The 23,096-nt window shown below is 35.9% G+C and overlaps 1 protein-coding gene across 2 annotated transcripts in view; it reads right to left on the minus strand.

Annotated features, from left to right (window-relative positions):
• Positions 1–23,096, minus strand: part of CRPPA (CDP-L-ribitol pyrophosphorylase A) — a 325,460-nt gene that overhangs the window by 167,056 nt on the left and 135,308 nt on the right. For both annotated transcript variants that reach the window (XM_043589017.1, XM_043589018.1), the window contains exon 6: positions 11,325–11,419. In XM_043589017.1, the coding sequence (XP_043444952.1) occupies positions 11,325–11,419 (95 nt within the window). The remainder of the gene's footprint in view (positions 1–11,324; positions 11,420–23,096) is intronic.

Consider the following 23,096-nt stretch of genomic DNA (forward strand, 5'->3'; position numbering starts at 1 on the left):
AAGAAAGCAGAGTGGGGGGGAAGAGCCCAAAGAAAGTAACTCAAAACCATCATCGGGTACTCTCTGGATAGCTTAGCAAGCCATTCTGGAAAGAGCAGCAAAAACTAAAAGAGGTTTTTCTAGTCTCTGAGTTGAAAACAAAGAAGCTACATAAAGGTTCTCACTCTGCTGGGGATTATTAGGAGTCGGGACCCAAATTAAGAAAGCACCTTCAAAGTCAAAGCATCAGGCAGAGAAATCTAAATTGTCAGAGGTGTGCTAGGAGTGACAGGGAACATCCAGGCAAAGGAGAAAGGTAACAGAGACAGAAGCTGAGAAAGAGCAAGGCAATCTCTTCCATCTTTTCCTGAACAAGTGAATAAGAAGCATATGCCACTTATCTATAAAACTTATTATGACCCACCCTTTCCTCCTAAAAATAGATTTAAAAAAAACCCTCTTACTTAAACAGTAGCAACAAGAAAGGACCTCAAATCTCATATAAGAAATAAAAGAATAAAGAGCAAAACAATGTCCCTACAGACAATACACATACATCACAAAGATATTCACAAAGCAGGTGAAAGCTGCAATCCAGCATTTAATAATAAGCTAAAACAAAATGAAAAACTACAAAAGTGAGAACTGGAATAAATCAGAAACAAGGTGACTAGAACAAGAAATTGGGGAAATTAATTTGAGAAAATAATTTGTTTCAGAAATGAAGGGTAAATTACGAAGAACACCAAAGAAAATAAATATGACAGACAACTCCTGAAGAGAAATATAAAATTGAAAGCATGAATTGTTTAAATTAAAAAAAAATCCAAAAGAAATTAATAGCTACAAAGATGGGTAAACAATATGTAGCTTTTATGCAATAGTAATCCAATAGCAAGAGAAAACTAAAGTGATGGAATGCAAATATACTAAAAACAACAATGCTATAAAAGTTTCAGGAAATAAAAAGATGTGAAATTACACAATAATAGACACATTGTGTACAGAGCAATATTAACCTAAAAGGACCAACACTGAGAAAATTCTAGTACAAATGGACTTTAAATAAATAAAAAAAAATTCAGTGAGCATCCAAGCAAATATGCCAAGTCATTTATAAGACAATCAGATTTTAACCACACTTGATCCAAAAACTCTATGATAGAAGAAAATACCAAGCCACATTTAAGGTGTCCAAAGAGAAAGTTTTGAACCAACATTTTTTTGAGCCAAAACCAACTTGCAGATTTTTAGCCAAAGACTAATTTTATTCATATGCAAGAACATGGAATACTGTGTCTGTCGAGGAACCCTCCCTAGTGAATCTACAGGCGCATTATTTTCAGAGAACCAACATATCTGCAAAATATCAATGTAAGTCTTCTTAAAATAAGACCAGCATTTATTATAGAACTAAGTATAAATAATGGTTTTGAGGGAGACAATATAATATGTAATCACATATTAATGGGAGAGAATATAAAAAAGGTGTTAAAGTGGTAGTTAAAGACATTAATTCAGATTAGGTAGCAGGAAGAAGGCACTAGTTAATTTCAATGTCGCTCAGAAAAGAGATCCATTAGACAGACAACAGCCAAAAGAATTTAATATTAGTAAAAGACAAAGGTATTTCCTAAGAATTTTAATAGGAAGGTAGTCATCAAAGGGGGACAAGAGGAAAACTTTATAAATGCAAAACAATACTTACTATACAGAAACTGATAAGGAGGGTAAGGAATAAACCATAAAACTTCAAAAAACTGGTTACTCGTAGAAGAGGAAGGCAATAGGCACAGAAAGCAGAGACAAAAGTTGGACTTCTTTGAGTGTAATTTGCTTTATAGATTTTATTTTGGTACAGTAGAGTTTCATACAAATTTATAAAACATGTTTCTTTTAAAAAATCAACGTCTAGGGGCGCCTGGGTGGCGCAGTCAGTTAAGCGTCTGACTTCAGCCAGGTCACGATCTCGCGGTCCATGAGTTCCAGCCCCGCGTCAGGCTCTGGGCTGATGGCTCAGAGCCTGGAGCCTGTTTCCGATTCTGTGTCTCCCTCTCTCTCTGCCCCTCCCCCGTTCATGCTCTCTCTCTCTGTCCCAAAAATAAATAAAACGTTGAAAAAAAAATGAAAAAAAAAATCAATGTCTAAAAATAAGATAAGCCGAATGATTTTGTGTATCCAGATAGTGTCATAATCAATTACAATTCCAAATGGCTGGAGAAAAATTAATGTGATTGTTCATCCTAAATAGGATATAGCCTATTTAGAAAATACCTTACCTATTTTAGAAAATACCTTACATTGTTCACAGGAATGGACTGATGACACAGTGAAATTGAAAGGTCAAGACCACCTTGTGGTATGTGTATCATGAGAGAAAGTAAATGTGTTTGTTATGTTGGAATAATGTAAAACAGTAAGTTTCACTATTGGCGAAAGTAGAGCTAAAATACATTAAAAAAAAAATTCTGCAACTCCAATTCTAATTCCATTTGGAAATATCATTGAGAATTCAAGATGTGTTTTACGTTTAACAAATAAGGGAAATAGTGTTTTCTACCTCTGTTAACAAAATAAAAAGTGAAAACAATGACCAGTCTAGCAGCAGTCAGCTAGAGAACTAGTTGATTCCAGTTTTGGTCAGGAAATGCACAAGATGAATCTAGAACATCTTGTCACACCAGAAAGCAGGAGTTATCAAAGACTATTAGACTAATGCAAAAAGGATTCAAGCTAACTTGAAAATGCTTCACATGGCCAAACCTGGACCAATTGAACATCAGTAAAAAATAACTGCTATGGATTGAATCCCATAAATATATTTTAAAATCATGATTCTATCTATAATCTTTAAGGGAAAAAAAAACCATTGATACTCTCCAGAGGAGAGCCACAATCTCCACCTTTCTTGCAATGCACTTTTTATCATTTTGCAACCTTCACGTAATAATGGTTCTAGACAGTAGTGTCTGTCTATACCACAAAAATACACAATACTAGACTTATGTACTTCTTGGGAGAAGTATACATCGCCATGAAAAAAGTAATTTATTTTTGCCAAAGAAAAACTTTAGTCAAAATCTGAACAAACCTCTAGATCTTATTAACAATTTCTAGGATATACAGGGGACAGAGAGACTTGTTAACTGACACCACAGAGTCACAAACAATAAAAGCCACACTATGGGCATTTCTAAAGGACAATTTACTCTAAAAAATATGAAGATAAAAACTGTAGATAAAAATAAATTTCAGAAACATATTAACTGATGGTTGTTTGTGGACATTCTTGAAAGAGAATGGAAGGCTCACTGAAAGAGACAATGATTCAAATAAATGGAAAACAAAAGAATAAAATACATAAGAGAATTGGAGAAAGTGAATAACTGATGGACATTTGATGATATTAGGGCACAATTAAGGATATTTTGGAGTGTGGTTATTGTATTATAATAATAGCATAAAAATAAACTTTTTTTATACAGGTACATACTGAGATATTTACAGATGAAATGACAGGATAGCTGAGATCTTCTTTAAAATAATCCGGGGATAAATGAGTATAGAGAAAACAATACTGGCCATGAGTTGGTCATTGTGAAGCTAGGTAATAGGTACGTGAGAATTCTTAATAGTATTGTCTCTTTTTAGGTATGTGATTGAAAATTTCTATCGTCAAAAGTGAGAGAGGGAGGAGCACGGGAAAAGAAAAAATATATAGAAAAGAAGATGAGTAGAAGCTCAAAAACTATCTCTGAAGCTGTGAACAATATGTTAAGACCATTATGTCTCTCTTTTGAAGGCTCATTTCTTCTAAGATTAATTCAATATTTAGTATGTTTTATCAGATTATACAATAGGTTACCTAGGGTTATACTATGGACTAATCAACATAAAATTCTCAACAAATTAGTCATTGACTCTTTTCTCTGTTGGAGTTTGAAAATTTGTTAGACTGGTTTATATGGAAAAAACTGCATTTAATTCAGGAGATTACAGTCATTCCTGCTCAGAGTACATCCTGAGGCTTTTGGTTTAGGCTAGTTAGCTCCTTTTGTCTGTCGTTGATTTGACAACTATTCAGATGTTTCTGATTAACTCTGGTGTGAGTCATATAGAATATCTGATGAACTCAAGTACTAATCCCTAGTTTTCATGTCAAATAGATTGTGCCTCCATTTATTTAACCAAGGAATTATAGTTTGGCTGGATAATGATTTCAATGAGGAAATTTTAGGTAACATAAGGCAAATTTCTAATAGAGAAGACTGAGACTTATATACAGTACTGCTTCACATACCGCAAGAAGCTAGATGGGACACGTTACTGGGTATTTTTTTTTTCAACTTCATGATGAATATATGTTTGTAGCAAGCAACTTCTAAGAGAGGTCCACTGGGGCATCTGGGTAGCTCAGTTGGTTGAGCATCTGACTCGATTTTGGATCAAGTCATGATCTCAGTCATGAGATTGAGCCTCATGACAGGCTCCACAGTGACAGCAAAAAAGCCTGCTTGGGATTCGTTCTCTCCCTCTCTGTGGCCATCCCCCACTCAAGTGTGTATCTACTTGCATACTCACTCTCTCTCAAAACAAACATCTTAAAAAAATAAGAGAGGCCCACTAACAATCACCCTACCTCTCAATATTCACCATCTTGTATATTCACTTCCTCTAGAGTGTGGGTTGGATATACTTACTTCCTTCAAAAGAAGCCAAGAGGACAGAAGTGAGGGGATATTCTTGTAAGATCAATTTACAAAGACATGCCTTCAATTCTGAATAGCATGTTGTGAGGCAGCTCTGTGGAGAAGTCCACATGGCAAAGGATTAAGGCCCACCAGCAACTACTTGAGTAAGCTTGGGAGCAGATCCATTTCCATGGCCTCAGCCTACAGAAAACAGCTTGACTACAACCAAATTGAAACCCTGAACCAAAGCCTACTGGCTGTGCTGTGCCTACATTCAGGTCTCGCAGAAACTGTGAGATAATGAATGCTCATTATTTTAAGTCATTAAATTGGGGGTAATCAGTTATGCAGAAAGCACAGTACAATACATAATACAATGTTCAACTTAGTGATAACAAGTCATGATCATTTATCCATTTTGTTTATTTAACATTCAATAAATCTCCTCCTAGAATCAAGATTGCACTAAGCTCCGGGGAGACTTCAAATTAGTTCAGATAGCAACCTGGAGAATACAACAAAAGAGTATGTAAACCAGACTGTAAAAAAATAGTGAGCAGGAAAAGCTCCCTGGGGAAACACTATTGGGGACAAAGAGTGAAGAGGTAGGAAAGTGCTATCCAATTTGAGAAACTCAAAGAAGTAGAGCTAGCCTGAATAGTGAGCAATATGGAGAAGCAAGGGTACCACTTTAAGAGGATAGACTTTGGTATCACATAAATCCATATTTATCTCCATGTTCCTGCTTTGCTACTTCATGGCAATGTTAATAAGGACAATTTAGGCATGCCCCTGTGCCTCAATTCTCTCATCTGGAAAATAAAAATAATACTACCTATTTCAGAAGGTTATTAACAACATATGCTATGGTACCTAACATAAAATAGGTGCTGAAAAATGTTTATTATTATTGTTGCTGTGTCTGTCGTCTTTAATAGCATCATTAGTAACATGAGAGATCTTATAAGATTGGCAAGGAATTTTTACATTAATTTAGGATCAATGGCAAATCAAGCAACAGTTTTGAGTGGAGAGTAACATGGTAAGGCGTAGGAGTTCTAAAAATGCATCTAACAGCCATACCAAAAATAGATGTGACAGAATCAAGACTGGAGGCAGGATATCAGTTAGTAGACTGTGTGATAATCCAGACAAGAGCTGGGGTACATAGGATAGCGACAGGGTTGACGAATACAACACAGTTGAGAGATAATGAGGTAAAATGAAAGTGTTTCAGAACTTTATTTGCTTCAGGGATGAGATAGAGAATGGGTGAAAAATTATACCAGGTTTAGGGATCTAGGAAAAATATACGCAGGTCAGATGAAGGAAAATTGGAACAATTTGTGAAATGTGAAATATTACTAATATTCAAACTTGAGAGTCTGGGAGACTTCTAATTGAATTTATATCTCTAAAACACAGGATAGTGATCAATTAAACACAGGGTCAGAGACTGATTTTGTCCCTAACATTTAGAGGATATATGAAGCATCGGCATAGTTTTTCCAGAGAAAACCACTCACCTGTGTACAGGAACCAGAAATTATAAACAGTATCCTATAAACAAAATTAAGAGGAAGCCACAAAGAAAACAAAACAAAACAAAAAAAAGGATGTTCAAAAAAACAAGATTTTACAAAATGGGATGAGATTCCTTATAGAAGAAAGTATTAGACAAGAGGGTCAAATGCTGCAGTAAATCAGGGTAAGGACTGATGAGGTATTGTGGATTGCTCAAAGGGTCATCGAGGACCTCACTGAGAGTAGTTCCTTCAGAAGGTGGGACTAGAAATGAGGCTATAATATATGAAGGAATGAGAAGTTACATTACTCTAAATAAGTACAGCTTCAGGTAACCTGAGTTGAGAGGATTTTTTTTTTTTTTTTGCTCTGTTTCCATTAATGGAAGGAACTTGAATATGGTGGAATGTTGATGGCAGTGGGGAGAGTGGAGGGAGGGGAACCAGAGCTCAGAAGAGAATACAGTCTTAGTAAGAGCATGACTACAGATTGAAGACTCTGCAGAAGTTTGGTGCCAGGACGATAAGGAGTTCCCATGTGAGAGTATAAAATTATGCTCTGAAGCTGGAGACAATTTCAATATAACTAAGAATAGGGGTCAATATAGTAGAATTAGACCAACATTTCTCAACTAAAGGGGGATTTTGTCCCCATCCAGGCACCATTTACTATATAAATGCAGATATTTTGGTTGCTACAATCAGGAGCTGGGAATGATAGTAATATCTGGAGATAACTAGGGACATCCAGTGGTACAGACCAAGGATGCTTCTAAATAGTGTACAATTCACAAGAGAGCTCTAATAAAGAATTATCCAGCTCAAAATGCCAACAGTGCTGAGGTTAAGAAACCCTGGGTTTGGCATTTGAGAGAAGTGCTGGAGGTCTAAAATATTCACTGAGGAGGATGGGAGCTCACTATGCAATCATGGTATGTTTGCTCTAAAACATTCTGTGTCCACTGCAGATGGAGACCAGTATTTTTTTTTTAATGGCAACAATCTGAACTGTATAATTTCCTCCAGCAGTATTGTTTGAGTCAAGGCTAAGAAAGGTGAAAGTTAGACTAATACATGGATACAGCTTTAACCAAGGGGGTGAATTCCAAAGAACAGGGAATTGAGGCTATCAGTAGAAGATCCATGATCCACTGAAGTGATAGAACATGGTATGTGAGCGAGGCAAAGAAGGGTATAAGATAAAATGTAGCCAAAAGGGACAATATAGGGGACCTAGAGCTCCCTATAAAATTCAAAAATGTACAGGAATGCATTTTGTAAAAGTTATAGAATGACAAAATCTGTGATCAGAGGTTAAGATATAGCCTTAGTACTTATTTTTCAGCCCAGTGAAGATGACGGCAATATCCAGACAGGGTCCAACAGATAGGTAAATCAAGGTCACTGAAAATGAGAGGGGTAAGGTCTTGAGGGGCCACAGTGATGAATTAATCACACAAGACCAGTAATGAACCATTGTGTGTATCCCCACATCTCATGCCGTTTTATCACTAAACATGAACAGAAAAAGAAGCAACAAAAAAATACTCTATTAACAGAATACTGCATTAACTGTGACTTGCTTAGATTTATTCCTAGGTGTTTTATGGTTTTTGGTGCAACTGTAATAAATAAACTGTAATAAATAAATAAATGGGACCGATTCCTTGATTTCTCTCTCTGTTGCTTCATTGTTGGTGTGACCCTGAGAGAATATTGTTGGAACTCTGGCTATTCTTCAAGTCTGAGTTGACAGAGCTGGGTTTTTATACTCTTGTTGAGTACCCAGCTGTAGTGACACAGAATATAACAGCTGGGTACTCAACAAGAGTATAAAAACCCAGCTCTGTCAACTCAGACTTGAAGAATAGCCAGAGTTCCAACAATATTCTCTCAGGGTCACACCAACAAAGAAGCAACAGAGAGAGAAATCAAGGCATCAGTCCCATTTACAGTTGCACCAAAAACCATAAAACACCTAGGAATAAATCTAAGCAAAGAGGTGAAATTTATACGCTGAAAACTGTAGAAAGCTTATGACAAAAATTGAAGAAGACACAAAAAAATGGAAAAAGATTCCATGCTCCTGGAAAGGAAGAACAATATTGTTAAAATTTTAATACTACCCAAAGCGATCTACATATTCAATGCAATCCCTATCAAAATAACACCAGCATTCTTCACGGAGCTAGAACAAATAATCTTACAATTTGTATGGAACCAGAGAAGACCCTGAATATCCAAAGCAATCTTGAAAAAGAAAACCGAAGCTGGAGGCATCACAATCCTGGACTTCAAGCTATACTACAAAGCTGTAATCATCAAGACAGTATGGTACTGGTACAAAAACAGACTCTCAGATCAACGGAACAGAATAGAGAACCCAGAAATGGACCCACAAATGTATGGCAAACTAATCTTTGACAAAACAGGAAGGAATATCCAATGGAATAAAGACAGTCTCTTCAGCAAGTGGTGCTGGGAAAACTGGACAGTGACATGCAGAAGAATGAACCTGGACCACTTTCTTACACCATACACAAAAATAAACTCAAAATGAATGAAAGACCTAACGTAAGACAGGAAGCCATCAAAACCCTCGAGGAGAAAGCAGGCATAAACCTCTTTGATCTTGGCCACAGCAACTTTTTACTCCCCACATCTCCAGAGGCCAGGGAAACAAAACCAAAAATGAACTACTGGGACCTCATCAAAATAAAAAGCTTCTGCACAGCGAAGGAAACAATCAGCAAAACTAAAAGGCAAGTGACAGAATGGGAGAAGATATTTGCAAATGACATATCAGATAAAGGGTTAGTATCCAAAATCTACAAAGAACTTATCCAACTCAACACCCAAAAAACAAATAATCCAGTGAAGAAATGGGCAAAAGACATAAATAGACACTTCTGCAAAGAAGACATCCAGATGGCCAACCGACACATGAAAAAATGCTCAACATCACTCATCATCAGGGAAATACAAATCAAAACCACCATGAGATGCCACCTGACGCCTATCAGAATGGCTGACGTGAACAACTCAGGCAACAACAGATGTTGGTGAGGATGCAGAGAAAGAGGATCTCTTTTGCACTGCTGGTGGGAATACAAGCTGGTGTAGCCACTCTGGAAAACAGTGTGGAGGCTCCTCAAAAAATAAAAATAGAACTACCCTATGACCCAGCAATTGTACTACTAGGTATTTATCCAATGGATACAGGTATGCTGTTTTGAAGGGACACATGCACCCGAATGTTTATAGCAGCAGTATCTACAATAGCCAAAGCATGGAAAGAGCCCGTATGTTCATCGACAGATGAATGGATAAAGATGTGGTATATATATACAATGGAGTATTACTCAGCAATCAAAAAAGAATAAATCTTGCCATTTGCAACTACATGGATGGAACAGGAGGGTATCATGCTAAGTGAAATTAGTCAGAGAAAGACAAATATCATATGACTTCACTCATATGAGGACTTTAAGAGACAAAACAGATGAACATAAGGGAAGGGAAACAAAAATAATATAAAAACAGGGAGGGGGACAAAGCATAAAAGACTCATAAATATGGAGAAGAAACAGAGGGTTACTGGAGGGGTTGTAGTGGGATGGGCTAAATGGGTAAGGGGCATTAAGGAATCTACCCCTGAAATCATTGTTGCACTATGTGCTAATTTGGACATAAATTTAAAAAAATTAAGTATTATGTTGAAAAAAAAAATTCTCTCAAGGTCCCACCTCAGTGGCTTCTGCATTGATTGGAAAAATAATAAACGAGATTACCCAAGAGTAAAAGACTATTTTTGAGGCAAAAGGGCGCTTCAGTGGGTTAGACAGTGGAAAGTTATCTATAGTTTAGGATTTTTTTTTTTTTTAAAGAGAAAGATTGTGAGAGAGCGAGCGCGCGCACACACACTCAAGCTGGGGAGGGGCAAAGGAAGAGGGAGAGAGAGAATCTCAAGCAGGCTCCACACCAATGGAGAGCCCAACTTGGAGCTTCATCCCAGGACAGTGAGATCATGACCTGTGCTGAAATCAAGAGTCAGACTCAACTCACTGAGCCACCGAGGCTCCCCAGGAACAGATTCTTAACAAGTGAACTTGAGACAGAAAGCAGAGAGCAAAGTGCTAAAATTTTCAAAGATGGGGGGAAAATCCCCAGAAAGTCAATGGATAGAAGTAATACAGAAGACTAGATTATAGTATGACCTTTCCACCTAAGAAACAGTGGAAATGGTAATCATTTTTTTTTTTTTTTCAGCTTTGGGTCATTGGTGCAAACACTACTGGTAGAATTTGTCACTGATTGTCAATACCACCTGGGGGAGCTTGTTAAAAATTTGGATTCCAGAACTAATCCCAGTGTACGGTTCACTCAGTTTTTACATATTCCAGGGATCTATGTTCTTAACAGTTCGTGTACCTAATTCAGGACTAAATTTTGGGAAACCAGTAGTATTTACTACTTAATATATATCTGTGTCATCATTGAAAGTTTAATTATTATAACTCATTTTCACCAAAAACTTATTACAAGCCAGATGCTTTTCTAAGTACTTTAAATTTATTTAAACTTTAAATTCAAACTTTTAAGTTATTTTACTCAACCCTCTTAATAATTTCACAAAGTGGATATTATTGACATTTTCAATTTAAGATAAGGAAATTAAGCAATAAAGCTGCCATCTGAGTACAGACAGTCCTAACAGAGCTCATTCCTCTTCTAACTATGCTATTGTAATAAAATTAGCTACCTAAAATCAACTTTTTCCTTCAGCTTTTAAATAGAATTTGATCATGTATATTGTTAACAAGTTATCACATGTTCACCATAAACTTTGATAGGTGGTAAACGTTTTAACAGAAACAGGGAAGTTACTTACAGTTAAATAAAATCATTCTGTCAAAACATTTCAAGACACAAAGTTGTCATAGAAATAAATAATTGAAGTCATTAGTGGTAAAACTTACAAATAATTTCTATGGACCTCACATTTAATTACTACTTTCATTTCCTTAGCCCAATTAGATATGAATTTAACTAGCAAGTTCATCAGCTCAAAAAGAGGTATAGAATGAACTCAACTCTTTGAGATCATGAAACTCAATCTTTGAATACTTACATTTAATTCGTCTTTTAGTACTTCTTCAAGACGATGACCTACATGATTCTCATCTTTTGTGTCCATAACCAGGCAAATGTGCTGTGAAATTCTTTCTGAGATTTAAAAAAAAAAAAAAAAAAAGAAAAGAAAAAAAAGTAAGTTTCTAAGAGAAAATGGAACAAAGCCCTAGTATGCTAAAACCTGGATTAACCTGTTGTTTGTAACTGTCAAACTACAAAGCTTTTACCTGCAGGCCAGTGAAGTCACTTGGAATCCACACTGGTAAGTCCTCCACTCTTTACCACCCAAGTCAATAAAGATAGGGATTCAGTGCTGTGTAAGTGGCTAACCAGAACATCGTCTAACAACAGAAATAAGACATCATAGGATATATCTAAAAGGACTAACTGAAGGTGACAGCTATTTGCCTGACAGTTCATTCCTTCTCTGTTTATAAAGAGTCCCCTAGAATCTGATAAAATCCCATCTCATGCAGATCCCCCACTTCAGGCTAGAAAGTACCTTCCGTGTGCAACTCACTGTGCCACCTAGTGTCCTGGATGAGCACAGAAGTGTCCTTGGCATTCGTCTTAATTCAGTCAATTCAATACAATTAAGTTCTGGCCTGTTTAACTGTTACAAGTGAATATAATAGCCAAACTATTTTCTTCAAATTTGTTAAGTGTCTTCGACATGATCCATTTTAAAAACACAATTCAGGGGCGCCTGGGTGGCACAGTCAGTTAAGCGTCCAACTTCAGCCAGGTCACGATCTCGCGGTCTGTGAGTTCGAGCCCCGCGTCAGGCTCTGGGCTGATGGCTCAGAGCCTGGAGCCTGTTTCCGATTCTGTGTCTCCCTCTCTCTCTGCCCCTCCCCCGTTCATGCTCTGTCTCTCTCTGTCCCAAAAATAAATAAACGTTGAAAAAAAAAAACTTAAAAAAAAAAAACACCACAATTCATATGACATAATCACGCTCACCTTTGTAAACCTTGGATGCACTCTCTCAAAAGATACATAATCCTACTCTACACTAGCTAGGTCTATAATACTAAGAAATAGCTATATTGCTGCCAATTAAGAAGACAATGCATGGTATTATGTCAAAAACTTCTACAAAGGCTTACTTTTAAATAAGAATCCTAAATCAAATTAGTTTAACATTTAACCCAGCTGCTTCTTCAAGGAACAACTTTATATAACATGATATATATAAACGTTAATCTAGTAATAGTTAATCATTTTTCCAAGCACAGCTGGGGACAACAGACATTTAAAATATTAAGAAAAGCACCAATTAATAGTGCTCATTTTACTAACTACCTCACATCTATCAAGAATATTGTATGGTGCAAGAGCTCTATGTTCTATTATTACCAATGTTCATGATGGCCCTGCAAACAATATTATTATGAATCTATATATAATAGAAACCAGAAACCTGAATTCACAGAAATGAGCTAACTTTTTCATGATCACTCTTGCTGAGGCTTTACAAAGGAGAGATAATGTAAAAAAAAATGGGCAAATGGTATACCTAGGCAAAAGACAGAATGGAAGTTATATGTACTATTCTTTCATCTTTTGTTTGAAATAAAAAATATTCTGCCCCCAAAAACACATAAGATACAATAAAAAAATACATGAATATGTGTGTGTTGCATATGTATGTATATAGTAGGAGATCTTAAAATTCATCTTTAAAAAAAATTAACTATTGGATGTAATGAATATATTAACCTTATTGTGGTAATCACTGCACAATATATACATACATCAAATCATTACATTGCACACCCAAAACTTGCATGATGTTATATGTCTTTTATATCTCAATAAAGCTGGATTTAAAAAAAAATCACCTATTTACCGAAGATCAACGAAAAATAAATACGAGAACCTAGATTCAAGGCAATATAACAATAAATAAGGTGAATCTTCTATCACGTCGATTTCTATACTGTCTGTTTACGCCTTGTAATTCCCAGGGATTTATACTCCAGAGTAATCTGTGCCAGATTGACCATTTTCTTTATAGTGTCAATTGTCCATACCAATATGTCCTTTTCCTAGTCATATAAAATTCTCTACCTGTCCAGTGGCATTCACAGTCTAGACCAGGTTAAATCTTCATCAGTTCCCCCAATTCAATGGTTCTCAACTTTGGTTGCACATCAGAATCGATTCTGAGTAGGTTTTGTTTGGCTTTCGTAGTTTTCAAATACATACTTTTAAAACCCACCCAACAAGATTATTGCCTGTATTTTTTTTGAAGCTCCAAAACTGATTCAGATGTTTAGTCACGTTGAAAACCTCTGCTTGTTCATTGCCTTGATTTTCTATAATGTGGAGTTTATACAAGTTTTCACTTTGAAAAAAAACAAACAACAAAAAAACTAATTGTCTATGATAGCTGATTAATTCCCCCAAAATGGTATAACTCTTTTTGAATATAATCCTTTTGGGATAATTCTGCAGTTTTCTCTAATCTACTCCATATTGTAGCAATTGGAGCATGCTGAGAATTGTTATTCAATTCCCTTTGAGATTGCTAGCGTCAAACTGTTTAAAAAAACCCAAATCCATCCACCTACTCTGATCTTCATGGCTCACTAGAGTTTACAGTTTAGCCGTTTCCTGGCCAGTATTATAAAGGCAATCTAAGAAAAAAAACACACAATAGTTCATAAATTATAGATATAAGGCACTTCTTGGGCATTTAATAATGTTTGTTAAGTTCATGAGCAATGTGCAATTTTTTTAAATGCTACAGGAATCCAGTATCCAAAAAATTCTATAAATAGTATATTCATGCTTTATCAATATTTTACATGTCTGAAATATGCAAAGACTAAAAATCAGTTTCTATGTAGAAATGACAAACTTTCTACACAGAATTTATAAATATACGAGAAATGAAGGAAACATGGGATAAAAGATCTAACATTATGACATTTTAATGAGGATTAAATGAGGATTTAATATACCTAAAGTTACATAGAGTGTCTGGTCCAAGTAAATCCCTAATAATTGTTCACATAATTGTCACTTCCATGGTTACATGGATCCAACAAAAATATAAATTAAAATTAGTTTTGTCTACTCAAGATACGAACCATCTGTAACTACAAATGGCCCCTGGTCTCTATGGTCTTAATTATTTCAGTTTGGTTAAAAAAAATCCATTTCAATTTTGTCCCACTAATCCTTTTCAAATTTCAAAGTTACACCCAAAAAAGCAGTAATTATGTGTAATAATAAAAACCACATCTTAAGTAACAGTCCTGTGTTTTCAACCCTGCACTTTGTAAGGTTTTTGTTTGTTTGTTTGTCTGTTTGTTTTTTGAGACAGAGACAGTGCTAGTGGGGGAGGGGCAGAGAGGGAGAGAAAAAAATCACAAGATTCCACACTGTCCGAACAGATCCTGATACATGGCTCAAACTCATGAAACTGTGAGATAGTGACCTGGGCAGAGATCAAGAGTGCAACACTTAACAGACTGAGCCACACAGGTGTCCCTCCCTGAACTTCTTTATAACTAAAGTGGATACATTCTGATCATTCTTATCTTGGTTTATCCGTTAGATCTAGGTTGAAGCATCTCATGTGGTTTCTACTGATAATCCCACACACACTGACAATCCTAACTGGGAATACTAATGTACGTAAGATCTTTACCAACAAAAGACAATAGCAATGACTGCACTCGGGCCATGCAGCTGGAGGCTCAAAATGGTGAAGAATGCAGCTATGGAAGCAGGGCTCCAATAGATTGAACCTCCTCAATGCCAGTTACTCCAGTACCCCCAACTCAGAAAAAAATGTACATTTAAAATTCAGTTTTTCATGAAGGAGAAAATTCCTTCCAAACATAATATAATTAATACTTACTATTTCTCAAAGCAAACAATTTAACAACTTCTCTGAGGTTAATAATGAAATCAACAAAAACAGGGGCCTTTAGAGTTGTTAATCTGTTGTTCTAACTATTAATAAAGCGATTCTTAGAAATTTTAGACATTAAAATCAACACAACAATAGAATGAGGGAAAACCATAAAATCATTTTGTTTCCCAGAATCATGAAAAATATACCACAAGAATGTAGTCTTTGTTCTCTCCCTTAAACAGACCTAAAGATAAATTAGAAAAATAATGCAGTTAAATTTAGCTCATACCTGACCTGTCAACTTTATTACTAATATTATTTTTTTGAGTTTACTCATTTACTGTAAGACAGTGTGCACGCATGTGTGCAAGTGGAAAAGGGGCAGACAGAGAGGGAAAGAGAGAATCTGAAGCAGGGTCCGCACTGTTAGCTCAGAGCCCGATGTAGGGCTTGAACCCACACACCGCGAGATCATGACCTGAGCCGAAATCAAGAGTCGGCTATTCAAGTGAATGAACCACATACCCACCCCCAACTAATATTAACTTGTTAGTTTTAGTTGTCACGCTACCTTTTTTATAAAATATTTTTTTAATCTTCCTAAAAGGACAATTATGACACATGAAGTATTTTAATATCTAAACCTGTAGGGTATGTTCTCCACCAAACATCGTTTTTAACACATATTCTCTGATCTACACTGAAAAACTCTTTATTCACGTACAGCATCTAGGTATCACAGAGCTCAACACAACTAAAAAACAGAAAAAATTCTAAAGGAACATTACGTATAGTCTATACATTAGTTACAAGCTGTAAGCGTTAATAAATAAGAACCAATTTTTCAATTAATACCTCATCCTTGTGTGCTAGAACTTTTAAATGGTCAAAGTATGTGCACAATTGCCAAAAGTATTATGCTAAAAATAATGTACAATTTGATTTTACTTTCCTGGCTGTGATGGATAATTTTATGTCAACTTGACTGAGCAATGGGGTGTCCAGATACTTAGCCAAACATAATCTGTGTGTTTGTGTGGGGGTATTTTTAGATGTGGTTTACATTTAAACTGGTAAACTAAATAAAGCTGATTGCCCTCCCTAAAGTGGATGGGCCCCCATCTAAACAGTAGAAGACCCGAATATAACAGAAGTTTGACCTCCCAGGAGTAAGAGAGGAACCTGCCGCTTAATGGCCTTGGATACGAAACACTGGCTTTTCCTGGTTCTACAGCAGCCTACTGGCCTGAGGACTTAAACTGTGACACTTGCTATGGAGATTTTGGACCTGTCAACCTCCATAATCTATAATCACATGAGCCAATTCATGTGTGTATCCTGTTTGTTCTATTTCTTTGGCAAACCCTGACAAATATGCTAGCAAATAAGCCTAATTCTTCAGATAACTAGTAATTTCCCAGTCTTCATCACAAAATTCCCACCTCCTGCAATTCTATAAAAGGCAACATAGAATCACCCATGCCTTGAGCAACACTCCTTACTCCTCAGCCAAATCATACCACCTATAATTCCCTGGACATATCTTGATCTTTGGACTAATATATGTGTTCCCCCTACCTGCAAATGCCATTCATGTCCTTGTCTAGTTCTCCAGAAAGGTCCACCTCAAACCATTTGCTTTAATAACCACAGGTCGGTGTTTTAGATGCATTTTGGTCAGGGGTGGGAACAGGAGGAGAGGAAAAAAAAGGAATAGGGAGGTAACCTTCACCAAAGAGACTTTTTTGAAACTACAATAAACCCACATCTCCAAATTCCCACTTGTGATACATAAAGCTATCTCTCTCAAACATGTGTAAGCACGCAGCCAGGATTTTCCTTATACCCAGATATGAATTACTGTGTTACTAATCTGCCAGGATTTTCCTTATACCCAGGTATGAATTACTGTGTTACTAATCTGAATGGTTCTAAGGCAAGGCCCTGCAGTGTAAAGTTTCAGAAACAGAAATTTACACACACTTTGGCTGTAATAAGCCACTCACAAAGCTGATGTTCAGGCAGTACCCAGCAACAGAGTCCATATGGTCAGCAATCAATCTGGTAGTCAGTGCATTTATTCTAATTAATCCATATGCATGCCATACTAAGTAAGTGGCTTTAATATTGTCTTTACTTTTTACCAAGGTAGACAGTTTTAAACATCATTTCTCTCAATCATAACAAGCAGAAATTATTCTCCCCATTTTATAGATTGAGTCTATACAGCCAGTAAGTTGCCTAAAGTCACAGAGCCATGAAATTATAAATTTCTGTTCGCTAACTCAAATCTATGTGAAGTTAGTATCCTAAAGGGTATTTTTTTTCTTTCACATTGGTCTGCATTTTTATTTTGCTTTTATTACAAATTTTACATTGAATTTTATCCTTTGTTTTTCTCTACCATAAAATCACTGACTCCTAAACTCAGTAAACTCTAATTTATTTGATAACTTCTGATTTCCCAACACCACTCCAAAGTTTTAGCACAGGGCGCCAACAAGAAGGTATTGACAGTCATTTGTTTTGAGGCTGTGTGCTAGGATCATGACTAAGACAGATTTTGATGGGCTGAATGAATTTTGTCCCCTATCAAATTCATTGTGGTATAGCAGGATTCTTGCACAGAGCCATGACACTGAGCCTTTTCCTTCCAGGAACATACTGTATTCCTGCCAGCACTGCTCAGTTGGGTTGGTACCCCAAGAACTGAGCCCTGAACTCCATGTGGCATTTATTTTTTTTTTGCTTCTTTGTCCCTCATATATGGTAAGATACAAACATGTAGTCTGATTAAGTGGTCCCATGTTACAAGGTTGTGAGGGATGTTGTTATGTATGGGTATAATTAGGTTGCCTTGTTTTTGTTTTTTGTTTTGTTTTCCTTAGGGAGGGGACGCTTCCACAGTGGGAGCTCTAACCCTAAGCATCCTCAGAATGTGACCATATTTGGAGACAAGAGACTGTAAAAGGTCATCAGGTTAAAATAAGGACAATTAGAGTGAGCCCTAATCCAACATGACTGTTTTCTTTATAAAAAGACAAATACAAATTAACGGAAAAATTATCAAAGTCAAGCACCATATAAATTTTTTATAAGAGAACACTTCTAAAAATAATGAAGGTGTGCCAGAAATATGTGCCTATGAAGCCAATCGAAATTGCAATCTACTATTTTACAACAAGCTACAAAACATACAGGTAATGAAACCAAACATTAGAGAACTATATAATTTAGAATTTACAAACACAGAAACTAGGTGGTAGTCCTCAGTAAAGAATGTAAAGTAAAACACTATTTCAGAAACAAAGACCATACAAATATGACATAGGTACTAAATTAACAGATAATTTAAGATAAAAAGTTAAAAATGAAAAATAGTTTTAAATTAAAAAATGAAGAGATAAGGATCCACTAAAGTTACATATATTGAAGTTGGATAAAGATGATCCAACATAAATGTAATAGGAATCCATGAAGAATACTGACATTTTTATTTACACACACACACTCAGATCATATATAAATATCCTCAAAAATTTACCAAGAAAAAACATTACCAAGACATTTTCTAGTAAAATTACTTGACTTTAAAAAAAAAAAAACATCACTCCTTTGGTCACCTAGACAAAAGAATAGAGATAATAAAGGTAATGAAACAATCATCAGAATGTATTCAATAAAAACAAAGGAACATATTTAAGTTATTCAAGGAAAAAATTATGAGCCAAGATTTTATATTCAGCAAAAATGACTTTCAAGTATAAAGCACACAATTTTCAACTTGAATTAAGAAAATGATTTTCCTGTGAATATTTTAGGGAATGTACTAGAGCTCAAGTTTCAGACAACCAAAGTCTAGAGACACATATATACAATGACTGAGGAACAGCATAAAACAGTTACTTGCAGAACTGTGACTAAATAATGTCTAAGATTAACTGAATACAGTAATAATGGCTATATAATCTGAAAATATACAGTATCAACAAGAAAATGCAACAGGAGAATGAATGGAACATATAAAAAAAATATGTAACTTTTTTCAGAAATAGTCTTGGTTGATAGTACCTACACTTTGAGACCTGGAGGGTACACTGTTGAATAAAGTATCTGAATGATTATACAATATTCTGTTAATTCCTGTATCTTTAAAAACCAAGGTTCTTATTGGGGTGGAATGAAAATAGAATAATAAACTGGAAGTATCATATAAATTTATGAAGTATTTCATCTTTATGTAAACACACACACACAAAATAATTGGTAAGTTTAGAGAATGAAGAGAATAAATTTATTCAGTTGAATACTAATAAAAGAAAATAACCACTTACCTTTCTACGTAAACTGTACACTGGGTAAATAAAGTATAGATGAGAAGTGTTTATGAAAGTACCTCAACTAATAGATGAAAACTAATTAAAGGAATTAAAATGTCATGATTTTTAACACCACCTCCACATATTAGGAAATCTAGTCACTGGATATCAATGGCTGCTATCATCAGAAAATAAGAGGGGCGCCTGGGTGGCTCAGTCGGTTGAGCATCCGACTTCGGCTCAGGTTGTGATCTCACAGTTTGTGAGTTTGAGCCCAGCGTCAGGCTCTGTGCTCAGAACTCAGAGCCTGGAGTCTGCTTCGGATTCTGTGTCTCCCTCTCTCTCTCTGCCCCGTCCCCACTCATGCTCTGTCTCTCTCTGTCTTAAAAATAAATAAAACATTTAAAAAAAAAATACAAGAAATAAGAGATTACCAAACATTTGGTGTGTAATAAAAAACTCACACCACCTCTCATCTTACCAAAGAGATGAAACTAAATCTTATTAAGTTTCTAGAGCCAGCTAACACTTTGTAGAAGACAGAAAAACATACAGAAATATGCATAATTGAACCATGCAAGAATATACACTCATCAAAATTCAAAATAGGAAAAAATCTACACATCGCATAAACTGGGTTCATCAGGCAACAAAGTTTAAGCAAAATAAAACGATGGGGAACCGGTAGGGTAAGTGAGATTAAACAGGTCATGAAAACACACACACACACACAACTAAACCAAAGTGTCTAGAAATGTACATTTGAGTGATAAAGCTCAGAAGAAATATGGGGAAATTGCTGTAAAATCTGGATAGAGACAGAACAAGTTGTAATTGCCTAAGAATACAAGAAAAAGTCTCTGCTGTGGGTGGGAAAGTTTTATTCTTGATCTGGGTGCTATTACACAGATATGCACATTATTCTTTAAGGTACAAATTTGGTTTGGATTTATTTGGTAATAAAACGTTTTAAAAAACATATGCAAGTGTACTACTGTTTTCATCCATCCTTCTTTCATTCAGAAAGTATCTTTATATATGATCAGAGGACAGGATAAAGGTCTGGAGTGTATCACATAAGGAAATCTAACCAACTGTTAAAACAACGTGTCAACTTTGAAACGTTTAAGAGAAAAGCTAAAAACATCTAGACCCAGGAGCATTATTTTTATTCACAAGGCACTAGGCATTAAAAATTCAAGTTACCACAGAGAGCCCTTTAAATTCTAATTCATGAAAGCAATGTTACTAATAAATAAAAGATATTAACACCCTTTCAGTAAAAACAATTGAGGCACAGAGTAACTCAGCCAACTCACTGGATAATTTCTCACTCGGTAATTTACAAATCATATTATGTATAATATAATAAATGTATATTCTAACCAAAGTCGTATGATGCAGGCAAAACCATTATGTCGTTCTTACAGGTAAAGATTTAAATGATTTTCCTGGGCTTAATTTGGCTAGTGACCTGAGGAGCCAAGATTCAAACCAGGTAAATTAGTCTAGAATTGAAGCCCTCAACCATTGCACATGCTGATAAAACATATAAGGAAGATAGGAAATTTCCTAATTCAGGAATCCCCCCACACACACACTTTTTTTTTCTAATTGAAGCCACACATGTCAAATGGTAGTCTCACAGATGCATGGAGTAAATAAGATTCTCTGCAGTTTCCAACAAACCTTTGCAATAGAAAATGACATTAGCAATTAGAAAATTGCAATAGAAAATGACTAGGGAAAATAGGAAGTCTTCTTTCATTGTTTTTAATTACATAACTAGCAAACTTCCAACACTTTATTTAATAAGTTAAAACTCCAATGCTACCTCTATGTAACACTCCTAAAATAGAAAGAGCATCTTCCGGGCCATGTGAAGATATACTGATCTCTAGCTTTCTCTGCATTGGTATGCACTAAAATTACCTTTATGTCATCTCCCTAATTTTAATACATTATAAGTTTGTGTAACCACAACATCAGGATACAAAGCAGGTCAATCTCTCATATCATCTCTTTGTTCTCACCCCCTCTGAAGCTCCTTACTACAGGCATCCTCTGTGCTACAGTCCAAGATAGGGCTCCATCTTACGAACCCATGTTATCATGATCTGAGCTGAAACCAAGAGTCAGGCACTTACTTAACTGACTGAACCACTCAGGCTCCCCTCTTCAGGGCTTTTGATCCCCTTGTGTAACATGCTTTGCCATCTAAAATTTAGCCACCTTTGGTTAGGGTATGTGGTTTAGCAAAATACATTCTTGTACAACATGCTGTCCAAAATGTTTAATTCCAGGGGCACCTGGGTGGTTCATTGAGTTAAGCATCTGACTCTTGATTGCAGTTTAGGTCATGATCTCATGATTCCTGAGTTGGAGCCCCACATCAGGCTTTGTGCTGACAGTGCACAGCCTACTTGTGATTCTCTTTCTCTCTCTCTGCCCCTCTCCAACTTGGGCATGCTTTCTTTCTCTGTCTCAAAATAAGTAAATTAACTTTAAAAAAATGTTTTATTCCAATGTTATTCTGAAGTCCTTCATAGGACGTAGGAAATATTATGTAGACATTCTTAAGTTTATGAATGAGGCCAAACACTAATTTGTAATATACTCATCTTTTAAAAGTTCATCTTATTATCCTTGAACACTGGACTTCTTGGTAGACATGAAATATAGGGTCTTCCTTCAAGGGTTAGAAAACACATATAATTTGGGGTTTTTGCATTCAACTTCAGAAAACAGTAAAATGAAAACTTTCTAACATGCGCAACCTTCTCTTTACCACATGAAAACCCAATGACACATTAAGAGGAGCACGGGAAAAAAGTTTGGGGGGCACCTGGCTGACTCAGGTAAGCAGCCAGCTCTTGATTTCAGCTCAGGTTATGATCTCACAGTTCATAAGGTTAAGCCCTGCATTGGGTGACAGCACAGAGCCTGCTTGCAATTCTATCCCTCTCCCCCCACTCTCTCTCTCTATCTCTCTTTCTCTCTCTCTCTCTCTGCCCTTCCCCCACCCCGGCTCTCTTTCTCAAAGTAAACAATAAACATTAAAAAGAAAAAAAAGAGGAACAAGGAGTATCTAGACATGTGCCTGCAACTAATAACCAGTAAGAACTCAAGAGTGCTCAAGATTGTATTAATTTTTACAAGAAGGTTTCAAAACATCTTTCAGTAGAGACAAACCTAAATACTAAGTTATTAGTAAGTTCCACAAGTGAGCAAAAAAATCCAGGCCAGCCTTCAATTTTCTTAGAAACATCCAATACCATGACTTCATCAAGCCTCATCATTCACTTTGCTGACCTCTTCAGCCAAAATGTTAGTGTTCTTAGGTATATAAGAAACTATCAAATCCAATACTACTCACCTCCAAAAGATACATCTAGCCCTAACCCATTCAAAATGAAGGAAGTCCTCTTCCATTCCCCTGTTGAGTTCCTTGAATCAACAGCAAATCATATTTTCTGTCTTACAGCAAGGATTTTAAAATAGTATTAAACAGAACCATCACTGCTGAGCCCTGATATCCCTGTTTTCATTTAAACTACAGGAAGAGGCTTCAGGTTTCTCTAAA

Source organism: Prionailurus bengalensis, chromosome A2, assembly GCF_016509475.1.
Source record: "Prionailurus bengalensis isolate Pbe53 chromosome A2, Fcat_Pben_1.1_paternal_pri, whole genome shotgun sequence".
In the NCBI taxonomy this organism is placed as follows: domain Eukaryota; kingdom Metazoa; phylum Chordata; class Mammalia; order Carnivora; family Felidae; genus Prionailurus; species Prionailurus bengalensis.